Source organism: Fukomys damarensis, unplaced genomic scaffold (assembly GCF_012274545.1).
Source record: "Fukomys damarensis isolate Sample0158 unplaced genomic scaffold, DMR_v1.0_HiC HiC_scaffold_3, whole genome shotgun sequence".
Classification (NCBI taxonomy): Eukaryota; Metazoa; Chordata; class Mammalia; order Rodentia; family Bathyergidae; genus Fukomys; species Fukomys damarensis.
The window spans coordinates 5,647,279-5,660,982 of NW_022900915.1; the positions used below are offsets into that span (position 1 = coordinate 5,647,279).

The 13,704-nt window shown below is 40.5% G+C and overlaps 1 protein-coding gene across 1 annotated transcript in view; it reads right to left on the bottom strand.

The window, feature by feature from the left end:
* Fbn2 (fibrillin 2) overlaps positions 1 to 13,704 on the bottom strand; it is a 240,407-nt gene that overhangs the window by 25,100 nt on the left and 201,603 nt on the right. Inside the window, exons 53-58 of the mRNA XM_033765507.1 lie at positions 13,266 to 13,388; positions 12,542 to 12,673; positions 4,152 to 4,277; positions 2,780 to 2,986; positions 1,798 to 1,923; positions 820 to 942 (exon numbers count right to left, since the gene is read on the bottom strand). Coding sequence (XP_033621398.1) covers positions 820 to 942; positions 1,798 to 1,923; positions 2,780 to 2,986; positions 4,152 to 4,277; positions 12,542 to 12,673; positions 13,266 to 13,388 — 837 coding nt within the window. The remainder of the gene's footprint in view (positions 1 to 819; positions 943 to 1,797; positions 1,924 to 2,779; positions 2,987 to 4,151; positions 4,278 to 12,541; positions 12,674 to 13,265; positions 13,389 to 13,704) is intronic.

The window sequence follows — 13,704 nt, forward strand, 5'->3', positions numbered from 1 at the left end:
ATATGAATGATTTATTATTCTATAGCTTAAACGTTTTGGGTACATTTTATAAATACTGTGCAAGATTAAACTGAACCACACCAGTTCACTAAATAGTTTCGAGATAATACTAGCTTATTTTTTCTATGTCCTGGAAATAAAACTGCATTTTACTGAGAATAATCTATATTTAATAAAGTTCCTCAGCCCATTAGTTTAATACTGATTAGGTATAATATAAAATGAAACATATTAATGTAGTATGGATACCATTTTAATGACCTAAGTTGTAAGTTAGCATGATCATTTTATTACTACTTAAGCAAAATACATACATTTACCTATTCATTTTCACTTTTCTGGAGGAAATGTGTGATAAAGATAGCTTAGAGAAATGAAATCTTGGGTAAGCAACAGCAAAAAAAGTCAACAACAACATTGTTTTTATTTTTATTTTTTTTGGTATCAGGGATCAAACTCGGGCCCTTGCGCTTGCAAGGCAGGCAGCAGAACCATTAGGCAGCAAAACCACTGAGCCAAATCCCCGGCCCAACAACAAAAACGTCTTGATTCATTTCAACTCCTCCCTCAACAGCATTTTGTTTTGTTTTTTAAAATAATGTGGTTTGCTGCATAAGAAGCCAACTACTATCACCTGGCTTTTGATTTCCTCTGCCATCGGCAATGGACCCCTTGGTGTGGAAGGTTTTCTATGACAAATAAAAGAGTCACCGGATGAAGATGATCACGGAAGATGATCATGTAAACCCTGCTGACCCGGTACAGGAGCGTGAAGGAAGTGGACAGGCAGGCTCCCAGCTGCTGCAGTGCCTCTCTCACCTTTGCAGGTCTTTCCGTCCTCTTGCAAGATGTAGCCCCGCGGGCAGGAGCACTGGTAACTCCCTTCAGAGTTCTTGCAGATAAAGTTGCATGGTTTTGGGGACTGGGAACATTCATCAAGATCTAAGAAAAAGTGATGTGCTTGTTACTAAAGTAGGTAATCAAATGGGATATCACATAAGCAGGTGAACTATGGGGAAAAGTCCCCTTACCCCTGGCCACTTGTTGACACACTGGTGATTGAACTCAGCGCCTTTCCGCTACGCTACACCCGCAATGCGTTAATTTTGTTTTTTTTTTAAGTTTTGAGACAGGGTCCAGTTAAGTCACTAAGTTGCCCAGATTGGTCTCAAACTTGTGATCTTCCTGCCTCAGCCTCTCAGAGCACTAGGATCACAGGTGTGCACCATTACATCTGGCAGATGTTTTCTTTAATGAAAACTGAGTAAATTACTATGGAAAGATTCAATACAGGCCAATCCTTCCCTCCCAACTGTCACAGGTCAGTATGGGTGTGATAATAAAAAAATAGGAAAAGTAAAAAAGTTCTGTATTAAGACTGCTTCGCAAGTAGAAATTTTGGGAGGTGCTTAATACTTAATACTGCTGTATTCTGTAGAATGAAAAAGCCTTCTCTTTAAGTACACAAACATGCACAGTAAAGCCCTTTCCCATCATCACAAGAATGACAAACGTGCTACTTATACATTTTAAATTAAAACATAAAATTCTGCAAGCGTACTTTATAATTTTATGTTTCCCTGGCTGAATAAACATTTTGTGATAAACTGAGCAATTCTGCATCATGCACGGTTAGAAGGGCAAGAACTGCGTTCTTAAGACCCATGTTTACTGAGAGAAGCAGCACCACTTTAATGAAGGGTCTACTTTGAAGCTCCCTAGCAAGGACACTATGTGACAGAGGACGCTCTGAGTAAACAGGCTGAAGAGCCTGAGACTGGAGGCCCCGTGCCTCACCTACACAGGACGTCCCGCTGATGTCTGTGGTGTAGCCAGCCTTGCAGAAGCACCGGAAGGAGCCCATGGTATTGATGCACTGGCCGTTGGTGCAGAGGTCTGGCATCACCTTACATTCATCAGTATCTGGGGAGAGAGAACACAAAACAAAACAGAAAGAAAAGTCAGCGTCTGTGCAGAGTGAGGTGGCAAGAACGGAAGAGAGATCAAGGAACTGAGGTAACTATAAGCAAATGTTCACGACGGCTGTGCGGTACCTCCTCATTAGTCACAGAACGGCACTGTGGAAGGGGAATGAAAATAATCTACGGGGATCAACAAGGCTATGTTGAAAGTTTTCAGAATGGCTCATTTTGCAGTCCATGGACTTATTTTGTGATGCAGAAAGCTACCTCTTGGAAACCCAACTAATCTGGAATTTGTGATAGTTTCCTGTCATCTTGGCACCTGAAGAAGAGCTTTGGTTAGCAAAGGCGTCGGGTGAAGACTGGGACTCCGTTCAGCAATGGAGGAAAATGAACAATGCTGTTAGTTGCACACACACACAAAAAATGTAAAGCACACATCGAATATGAGACTGGATGGTTTGGGACTACGCTACAAACAGAATGAGTTCCTCATAAACTCAAAAGGCAAGTGTAATTTTCAGGTTATAAACAGGACTTTTTCATCAGATAGCTTTCTTCCATTCACAGGTTTAGAAAAAGGGTTTCACTTTCAAACATGACTTATTGCTACCTTAGCTTTATGCTTCAGTTTCATCTGTTAAAATGGGAATAATTAATTCTATGTCTTAAATTTGATATAAAGAATTGTAAAATTTCTAAAACATTAGCTAAAGCATTCTATTTATATATCACAGTACACACACACACACACACACACACACACACACACAAATGTTTTTAGCTATTACTATCACTGTATCAGTTTTCCCCTTTCCCTTCAAATTCATCTAAGGTAAGCGCTGGCAGCTCCTGACCTCTCCCGTCCGTGGTGTATCCCGGGCCATGAGGACACGTCTTCTTGTACTGGGCAGTTCCAGGAAGTGGGCACAGCTCACACTGGTGGCCCCAGCCGCGCCCACCGTCGCAGCAGCATTCTGACTTTGTGACGAGATTGCGGCTGCTGGAAGCCATCTGACACACGGTCTGCAGCACCTCTGCAAAGCAGAGGCCCTGTCGATTGTCTGGAAGGACAAAGCAGCAGGAAGGAGTCAGGGCCAGGCGACAAGCACTTCACTGTCCTGGCTTTAAAGGATATAGGACGATCCGCGCTCTCCTTCCAGCAAACATGTTTTAAGAGCTAAGTACAGTGTTCTTTCACATGGACCACTCCCACTGCTTACTTCACTTGACAAAGTCTTGTTGCCAGTAAAGCTCAAGTGCGCTTTTACTATAGACAGTTTATTAAATTTGGCAGAAAGTGATGGCATAGAAACCTTTAGCTAGGTTTTATAAATGACCACCGTGCAACTATAATATCAGCAGAAAAGTAGACTTTCCTTGTAGGTTGTGTTTTCTATTTCTGACAAGACTAGCTATTAATAAAGTGTAGAGTAGAGACAGCAATAAACAGTAAATTTTGTTAAATAAAAACTTGTGGGATTTGAAGCAGCTGACATCATTCTGTGAACAACTTATATAATTGAAATGCACTCTTTTCCAACCACATCCAGGGATCAGGTGGTTTTTTGCTCTCCTTTTCTTTGTATCTCTTGATTTTTGCTACCCCACATTTTGCCCGCCATCAGCAGACATCTTCATAATGTGGGCATTTTACAATTACAAAACACGGTAACATATGAAATTTATATTTTTCACAAGAAAATGTTCTGTAAAAGCCTTTTCTTCCCACAATATAAACATTAACTTTCATTACAGTTTTGAAAAATGTGGCATTTACTTTGCATTACTATTAGCAGAGCTTACATCACATCACAAATATTTTCTTTTGGAATTAAATCATCCCCTGATGTAAGTTTTATTGAAGTTACATTTTCCATAGTTTAATTAATATTAATTTTGGAAAAACTATTTAAGACTTTTATTTACATTACCTATAGATGTGCATACAGGATACTCATGTACAAATAAGTCATTTTAATAGCTGTGTACCTTTAGGAAGCACACAGATTACTTGGGTGGGATGATTCATTTAGCAGGCAAGAATATGTATGTTGGGGCTGGGGATTTAGCTCAGTGGTGCTGCCGCCTGCCTTGCAAGCACAAGGACCCAAGTTCAATCCCCAGTACTGCCCCCAAAGAATATATACATGCAGAGCTCTTCTGCAATGACATCATAAAACAGATGTTTTATTTGCCAAATGAAACATAATTCACATATCAGCTTACCAAGGCATTCAGTGCCCGAGGAACTTGACTGGAATCCTTCATTACACTCGCACCTATAGCTTCCAATAACATTAACACAGCGTCCATTTTCGCAGATTCCTGGCTTGGTCCTGCATTCATTTTCATCTTTAGAAAAATACGTAATACAAAAATTGAGCAGCTTGTACCAATATAATTCACAAGTTATCTTCTAATGGGCTGTATCTTATTTAAAACTGCTCCATGTAAACACTAATGACAGGGCATTAAAAGCAGCCAGTGCGAATACTAACTTCTCCCTTACCTCACTCATCCAGCTGGATTCCTTTAAGTGAGCATCTTCTTCTCACCCTACCAACTGCGGGGAGGAGTGGGGTTCCACAGTGGCCTCCCAAAGGGGTGGACTTGTCCTCAAGACACCAGGCCAGGAGGCGAGGAGCTCGGGGTAGGAGGATGTGCGTTTGTGGGCCATGACAGAGGGACGGGAGGTGGGAGGAGTTTGGGATGGCAATGAAGAGAGACAAACCCTCCTGCACAGGCCAGCCTTGAAGGAAAAGGCCTGGCACCAGCTTTGCATGAAACCACAGCAGCAGCTGTGGTCCGTGAGGGCTGTTAATGAGGAGGCATTCAGGGAGTGCGCAACAAACCTGTTAGAACAAAGCCGTTTTACTAAAATCTCTTACTGTGTCTCTTTTATGTTGCATACACTTTTGTTTTTTGTTTTTTTACAGTGATGCTGTTAAAACCAGAAGGGAGCTCACACTAACTTCATCTTTTTGGTAAACTGCTCGTTTCATCTTTATGCACTTTAATATTTTAGTTTTCATTGTAAACTTTTTTTCATGTGCCTTCTTTTCATTGGCATTTGTGCTGAATATCTTGTCCCATTCCTTTATTTCCAGCCTCTCATGTTTTGATTTAGGCACATTTATTGCAAGAAACATCTACTGCATTTAAAACCCACTTCGAAAACCACTATCTTATTGCTTCTCAGTCCTTTGGCTAAGATCAAGGGTAAAAATACACTCTCTTTGAACCAGCAATTTAGACTATTTGCCTTTCTTATGATTACTGATACATTTTGACTCTTATCTGCCAATTTACATTATGTATTTGTATTATTTATATTGCTTTATTCTTTTATATTATTTCTATTGTTACTCCTCTCTGCACATTGGATCAGTCCAGTTTCTTACGCTTTCCTCTTGCTCCCACCTGTGTTTGAAAATCATGCTATTCTTTCTTTCTTCTTGGTTTCACAGAACCATCCGAGCATTCTCCTTTTCTAGCAGTGTCAGTACACATTTGCTTCCAAAATTTCCGGCCATCACAGGAACTGGGCCATGAATTTACTTCCTCTCTGTTCTCTGCCACCTGCTGTACAGATGTGATCTGTGAACTGTGACTCATTAAATTTATAATGTAGTATCAGCATCTGTGCAAGTTACTAAATTGACTGGCTTACAGTGCTTCGCATTACCACGTTTTCCTGGATTAAATGGTAAAAAATGTACTACTGTGTACAGTTTGGTAATTATTTCAGCAAGGTCATGTGCATGGTATAGAAATACCACAGATTTTTGATGGTCTTATTTTGATTTTCACATTTTCAATTAGAATTTTAGTTTAAAATTATTTTCCCTTAGATTAATTGGAAGATATTAAGTACTGTTTCCTTTTACCCAGTGTTACTTATTCCTCTGTGGGAAATCTGGTTTCTCTCACAGGCAGTTTTAAGTATTTTCACTTCTCTATTAGTGTTTTGAAATTTACCATGATCTAACTTGGTATAGGTATTGTTTTGCTTTTAAGGAAAAGCACATTCTATATTAAGAAGTATTTTTTAAAAAAGAGTATAAAAAAGTATTACATCTAGAATCTGAGGGGACACCTGCTACCCTGATCTAGAATTTCCCTGATATCATCCCTCTTGCATCTCAATTTATATTTTATTGTCTGAATTATTTATGTCTAAAAAGGGTGTTTGCCTGATATACTACTCTGAAGTATAATTCAGCCTTTTCATTGGAAAGATAACTTGATGTGCTTCAAATGAGCCTTTTGACTTTTTCAGCTCTTGAAGTAGCTTTGGTTTCCTCAAAGGTTTTCCTTTGGTTTCCCTTACACGTAACTCAGGATTTCACAACCTGGGGATCATCCACTCTGCATATTTTTTTGTAACTTCTATACTACAAATCAATCTCACACCATTGCATTAAAATGCTCCAGTTACTGCTGCATCGATTTATTCCCCTTTAGGACAGCATTTCCTGAGGAAGGGTCTGTGACTGTCCTTTCCAGGTTTTCATCTCTGTTTCTTCTCATTCATTTGTAACGGTAACTTCCAGAGGTCACTGGATCTCACTGTTACTTATCTGTCTCTATCTGACTTTTCCTCTCAGGGACACTATACAAAGGTTATCACTCCAGAACTACCTGAACAATCTGTTCTTTTAACCGTCACTTTAACGACGCAATGGCCTAGAGAACTTCCTGTCTCACTGAGTAGTATTAGTCTCCTACGGATTTTTCATCACTGCAAATATTGTCATGCCCGGAGCTCAGCGGCTGTTTCTTCTGCTCTGTGATTTCTCTCCTAGTGTCCTCACCAATGCCATGATTTGCCAGCAACTCATACATTTGCAGTAATTTTTGTATCTGCCTAGGTGGTAGTATCATTTGGAAAGTTAATATGTATCTGAATCTTCTCTTGATCAAAACAGAACTTTCATTATTTTGGGTCCCCAACCAAACGCTGTTCTTCTTCTATCCTTTTCCTTATCTGTTAATAGTAACATCATCCAGTTAGGTATTCAAGTAAAAAGTCCTGGGACTCATATTTTATATCTTTTCCCTTCATCTGCTTTATCCAATCAGTCCATTAGGAATCCCATCTCTTGATTATCTCCAATAGATGTTCCGAATCTGTCCACTAATCTTCCACACTATTATGGACTAGTCTGGGCCTTTCTCCTCTCATCTAGGTGACTTTTAAATAGTCACTTAAGTGAGATCACTGCTGTTCCTACTTCCCTAAAATGCATTCCCCACAAGGCAGCCAAACAATGTAAATTAGACAACAAAAACAGCTAACATTTAAACAATGTGCCAAGTGTTCTGTTCTAAAGGGCTTTACATGAATCTTTAATCATGCCAACAATTATTGAGTAAATGCTCCCATTATTTTTGTTTTCTATGAGGAGCCCGAGGCACAAAGTTATGCCAACTCGCCCTAGGTCACAGAGTTAGCGGATTTCTCAGAGCCCCAGTCTACCTCCAGGTACTGCCCCCCAGATCTGAAGGGACCATAATACTGACTATGCCCAGAGCAGACAGTGAAGAGTTAACCCCACAATTGGCATGTTTTGAGAAGTGAGTCTGGCTGAAGCCTATGTGCAGAGTAACTTGCACCCAAATTTCGTTCCCACGACTAAAAATCCTTCTAAGTAGAAGGACAGTGTTCTAATTACAACCATATATTTTGTCTATTCTGTTCCTAGTTTGAAAATGCTTTGACTTGTCTTTGGAGAGTCTTGTTTACATTAATTTCCACAGCAATGGCACGACTGCACCTCCTTAAATGTAGTTCTGCCCTTGCACATAGCTTGCCTTTACCCTGATTGCCAATAAAAATCAGTGTCTGGGACTGGCCAGAATCTTTATTGGTTGTACCCTGCTTTTTCTCCGAGATCTGTCTTTCAGTTTTATTTCTCAAGCTTGTGTCACATACTGGGCAGGATACTGGAACCCAACTGCAGGGGTCTCCAAAACATATCACTCTGCTATGGTGAGAGCTCTTGGCATAAAACTGGCCTCTTCATGGTGGCTGCAGGGCCCTTGCCTGCCTGTGACCGCCTTTCAGTCTGCTCTCCTGCCCTCACTTCAGTGATGCTGGCCTTCACTCCTGCTGCAGGGCCTTAGCTCTTGCTATTTATTTCTCATTTCTGGATCTTACCTCCAGTGTCTTCGCAACACAGAAGCCAGAACTCTCACTTGATCATGAGATCGTATTTTCTTAAAAAGCTTACCACAACATGAAATAATCACATTTGACTTTTTTACTTGCTTGATGGCCATTTCTCCCAAACTGGGACACAAATTACTTGGGAGCGTGGGATATGTCCCTATAGTTTATCAATGTGTTCCTTGTATGCAAACATTGTACATCATGGGTGTTCCAAAAATATAACGGAATCATGGACAACTGTTCTGCAGTGGCGTGTCGTCAGGCAATGCTCTTTTTGATATGGATTTAAATATTTTACAAGACTTTCTCCCACAAGTAATGAAATGTATTTGATGTTCTGCTTTATTTATTCAACTTTCTTTGAGAACTTCATTTACTCACATATTGTGGGTATATCTTCCACCCCTTTTATCTTCTTTTAGATTCCATGTCCACATTTCTGATTGTGTCTTTGGTCACTTGTGCCTTTTATTATTTCTAAGGGAACTTAAATTTGGTAGCAGCTTTATTTCTCCTCTAAGCTTTGCTAGACCATCATTTCTTTATATTATCTTAAATTCTCTTTTCCAATCTCTTGTATCTAATTGAATGTTTGTCTAATGATACATCTTACACAACACATATATACAATACACACACATATGTGTGTGTGTATGTGTGTATATATATGTGTGTATATTTTTTTGGGGGGGTACTGGGGATCTTACTCGGCACCTTGCGCTTGCGAGGCAGGTGGCAGCACCACTGAGCTAAATCCCTGGCCCACCTCTTACATACTATTAAAACTATTTTTATAAAGTCTTCTGAGGTGCTTGAATCTGTTTCTTGTTTATTTTCCTTTCTGTTTTTCCCACTATGTTGTATACATTAGGTGCAAACTTAGGAATTTTTCTTCTTTGAATGATTTTCTCTGGTTTAGCTACTTGTTGAAAAGAGTATAGCAGGTTATTAGTGCTAAACTAGGCATAATCTATAGTTTCAATCCATAATTATTTCAGAATGAACACTTAGCAAATCTGCAATCCAGACTCCCCTGGGGCAGGACAGTCAGGCTCTCAGTAATGTAGGTCAACACATCACTGAGTAGTGCTTTAAGTTTTAGAGTCCGCTCTTTCCTTCTCTTCTTCCTGTCTTACCTTTAGAAGACCCTAGGTCTAGATGAGTTTGCTGATAATTAAAGAGCATACCACCAGTTCCTTTCATTTCCACCTCTCTTGATACCACAGTGTAGTTAGTACTTGGTTTCTTTCTTTCGTGTGTGTGTGTGTGTGTGTGTGTGTGTGTGTGTGTGTGTGTGTGTGTAGTACTTGGTTTCTACAAAAGCACCTCTAATCCTATCATTCACCCCTGGCCTAATCTCATCAATTACTGCATGAACTTTTCAAAGTTGGGACAGCCTGCCAAAGTCTAAACGAACTAATGAACATTTCCCATGTTTCTGTTCGGAATTTTACACTGAAGATATTCTTCAGGGTAGATTTCTTTGTTTTAAACCAAGACAGTCAAGTAGTTTCCTTCTTCTATATTCTCACACCTTCAAGGTTTAACAGTGAGATAAAACTACTCTATTATTTTAAAAATAAAACCTTCATGCTACTGTTGAATAGAAATCTCCAAAGATTTTACAAAAATGAAGGTTTCCATCCCTTATAGTTTTAAAAGTCAATAAATCAAAAAATTGGCATTGTTAGTAATATTTAATGATCTTGGAACTTTTTTCCTATTTTTTTTAGATTTCTCCATTTATTTAAGAAATAATTACTGAGTTATGTTGATTGTCAAGTTTACATCTTTAGAGTCTTTTTTTCTTGTGCAAAATATTTTATTTATTTATTTTTGGGTTTTTTATTAGAGTCTTATTTATAGAGGTTTTTGATTTTCTGTATAACTTCTTTAGCTTGCAATATTTTGTTTTTATTACAATTATTTTTTTTTAGTAATTTTGTTGGACTCAAATTTCATCTACATGCCAGTTTTGCTATTTTTTTTTGTGGCTTTACTTTTCATCCTGATTTTTATAAACACTTTTCACTTATCATAATATTTTGGCTACTTTTTTTAGAATTACTAATTATGAAAACATGTTTTCTGCATAAAATGAAACTCTTCCACAAAGAGTTTTTGATGATCAAAAATGTTTTGCGTAAATTTTGGCTGTGAGCATGATATAATGAAAAGCACGCGGATCAGAAACATTCCAAAACCTACATATTTTGTAGTGTCTCTTAGCAATGAGAAATGCAAATGTAAAATGCTGCCCCGAATTGTGGTTTGAAAAAGTAAATTCGAAGTTCAGGGACTACTAGGGCTGTGGCGGGCATCCTTGTACCTCTCACCCCCAGCCATGTGGGTTTCTTACTGTGTGCCCTGAGGAAAAGGAGGAACCGAGAGTTAAATTACTCAGGACCATTGTGCAGCTCAGTTGCAGCAGCTTCGGGGCCAGAAAGCTGGGCTCTTAACTTATTTATTTTGGCCAGGAAACATGTGTAAAAACGTGATGGCATTATAAAATAATTCACACCGGATGTGGGGGCCCACGTCTGTCATCTCAGTGCTCCGCGACGCGACGCTGAGACAACAGGGTTCCACGTCTGGGCCCCTGCTGGGCGACACAGTGATGCAACGAGGGCCTGACTCAGAAAAGCGTTTTTTAAAAAGTCTGCAAATGTCGGAAGACCCTAGGTTCTAGCTCTAGAACTGGAGAACAAGGGAAATTTTCAGCTACCTTTAAAATTTTTTCACACATACACAGCAAAATATATTTCTAAGTGTTTTGGCCAGATAAATTAGAACACATATGCCTACTTGAATACGATTTTCTTACAAAGCCCCTTCTGCTTGTTCTTTACTTCCAGGCTGTTAAAGGGGGCGAGCAGCCTGGCTCTTCCACGTGTTCTTCCCATGATGTGCTGCCTTCCCACAGGCCCAAAACGTCGGGGCCACGGATCATAGACTGGAGCCACCAAAACTGTGGACCAGAGTCAACTTCTTTTTTTTTTAAATACAGGAGACAGTCATCACGGGTGTTTTGCTGTAGTGATGGGAAGTTGATTAACACACTATGAAATCCATTCATAACGCAATGGGTTGTTGAATAGATTTTAAAATTAATTTTGTATTACACGTGGAATTCAGGAGTTCACCCTCTTGTAAAAGATTAAAACTGGCACAAAAATTTAAAATCTCTCTATGAGTAACCTCACCGTCTTCCCTGGAGGCTGATTCCTCCTGTGGACTGGGGTTTATGCTTTTTTCCTATGCTTCTCATTTTCTCTACATTATGCCACACTGCTGTCTATTGTTCTGCCTCTGTACGTTTAGAACTCCAGAGTTCTCTACATCCGTACATATACACATTCATCTTACCCCTCTTAACCACTGTACATTTTCCGGTGTGAATATTCCACAATTGATTAACCTATCTTTCCGTGGCGATTTCTGGTTTATGACTCCTCCAAACAGCAGTGCAGCTCACACCCTTGTATTACTTTTCCCGCGGTAGATTCGTCTTTTAAAAAGAGCTTTGCTGTGGTATAATTTGCATGCAACGCAACTCCTGAGTTTTAAGTGTGCCATTCAGTACTGTTTAGTAAACACAAGGTGGTGGAACCACTGCCACAACGCACTTAGAACACTTCTGCCTTCCGACGGGGTCCTCAGTGTCCAGCTGCAGCTGCTCTCTTCTCTGGCTCTCACCCCCAGGTAATCACTCAGGCTCATTTCTAAGAAATCTTAGTTAGATATTTTTTCAAAAGTAAGGAATTATCACTAATCTTCGGATGTCATTTTTCCAGGCAGAAGAGGTTAGGAAGGAACAGCGGGTTCTCTGTTTCAAGGGGAGGGGTCACCTATTCTCTGTAGGAGGAAGGCAACGCGGGACAAGGCAGCCCAGGTGACAACGCTGTTGGAGAGAGGTGCTGAGGTGGTGAATGTGGGATCTGTGACCAGTGCACGAGGCACGGGATTTTGGCATCCGTCACAAAGCGCAGTTTCACCTCCTCCCTGTGTAGGTAAATCGAGGCTCAAATACGCTGCAAAATACAGTCAAGGTAACAGAGATGTCGCACCTGTTAGACTGTGCGCCTCTTTACTTTCCCTACGGATGGAAGAATGCGGAGATGAGACTATCACCTCACGTTTGGATTTTGCTACATGAACAAAGCCATTTCAAGGGGCTTTTCTACACTTCTAAGTTTAGTGTTTTACATTTTCAGGACAGAGGAACTCGACAGGCAGAACGCACATGTTTCCAGGCAGCGTAATCACTACTGCGCGGTCTGGAACCTAGGTCACTGGCACCAACCTTGTGAGGCAGGAAAGCTCGCAAGGCACAGCCCCGACACAGCTGAGAGAGTGGCTGGCTTACAGTCAGGACAGGCCGGGAACGGCACCACACCCCTGGTTTGAGGTAGGGCCCTCCAGAGGCAGACAGCCCGGTACTCACCTACACAGCCTTCTCCGTCAGGCCTGCGGGCCATGCCGGGCGGGCAGAGGCACATGAAGGTACCAATCAGGTTCTTACACACCATGCCCCTGGATTCACAGTCATGCAGCCCTTCAGCACATTCATCTAGATCTATGTTTAAAAGAAAAAACAAAAATAGGGATTCTCTGAAGAAGGCTGTCTTTAATAACTTTAAGCTACTTTGGTTTTTTTGAGACAGAGTCTTGCTGTGTGGTTCAGGCTGCCTTGAACTCACTATGTAGCCAGGCTGGCCTCGAACTCAGAGGTCCTCTTGCCTCAGCTTCTCAAGTTCTAAGAGCACAGGCGTGGGCTACCATGCCTAGATCAAGGTCAAAAGTTTGAAAGGATTTTAACATGCTATCTTATGGTGTGACAGAGAAAGGAGGAGCCCTGTCTTTTTCAAATGTTTGTTACATTCCAGATGTGTAAGAGTTTGAGCACTGGTACTAATCAGCTCTAAGAATGGCGGTCCTTGTTTTAAGGAGACTTGAGGAAGGTGACCATAGCGGGCTTCTCAGCTATCTTCCCTTCTTTGATTTAACTATACATCCAGCATCGAGTCACATAGGTATGAAACTTTACTCCCCAAATGCCATCGTATTTACTTCTATAATGCTGTAAGCAGCCAAGAACTCTGAAGTCACTGAAATACATTCCAGCATTGCTAATGAAGTTCCTACTCTTCCCTTGGCTGTGGCCTTACCTTTGCACATCTTCTGGTCTTCCCGGAGGGTGTAGCCTATCGGGCACGTGCATTCATAGGATCCAAAGGTGTTCATGCAGCGGAAAGCACACAACAGCGGGTTCTGGGCACATTCATTGATGTCTGATCAAAGAAATGGCAGACATATACTTAGCTGAGAACTCTAATTACTTAAAGAGGCACTGATGTGTTTACTTGGCAGTCAGGCAGAAAGCAGTAGGTAAAAAAATTTACACTGTTGGCATGTAGAATTTGGTAACTAGACAATTCACCCTCCAAGACTTGACAGAGATAAACTCTGAAAAAATCCAGCAACTACCTGAAATTTTTTAGTGTGAGTTAAAACCTGGAGCAAATAAGCAGCAAGTGATAATTTCTACATTGTTTTTTTTTTTTTTTTTTTTTCTGAAATTACCCTGAAAATAACCCGGGTGGGGGG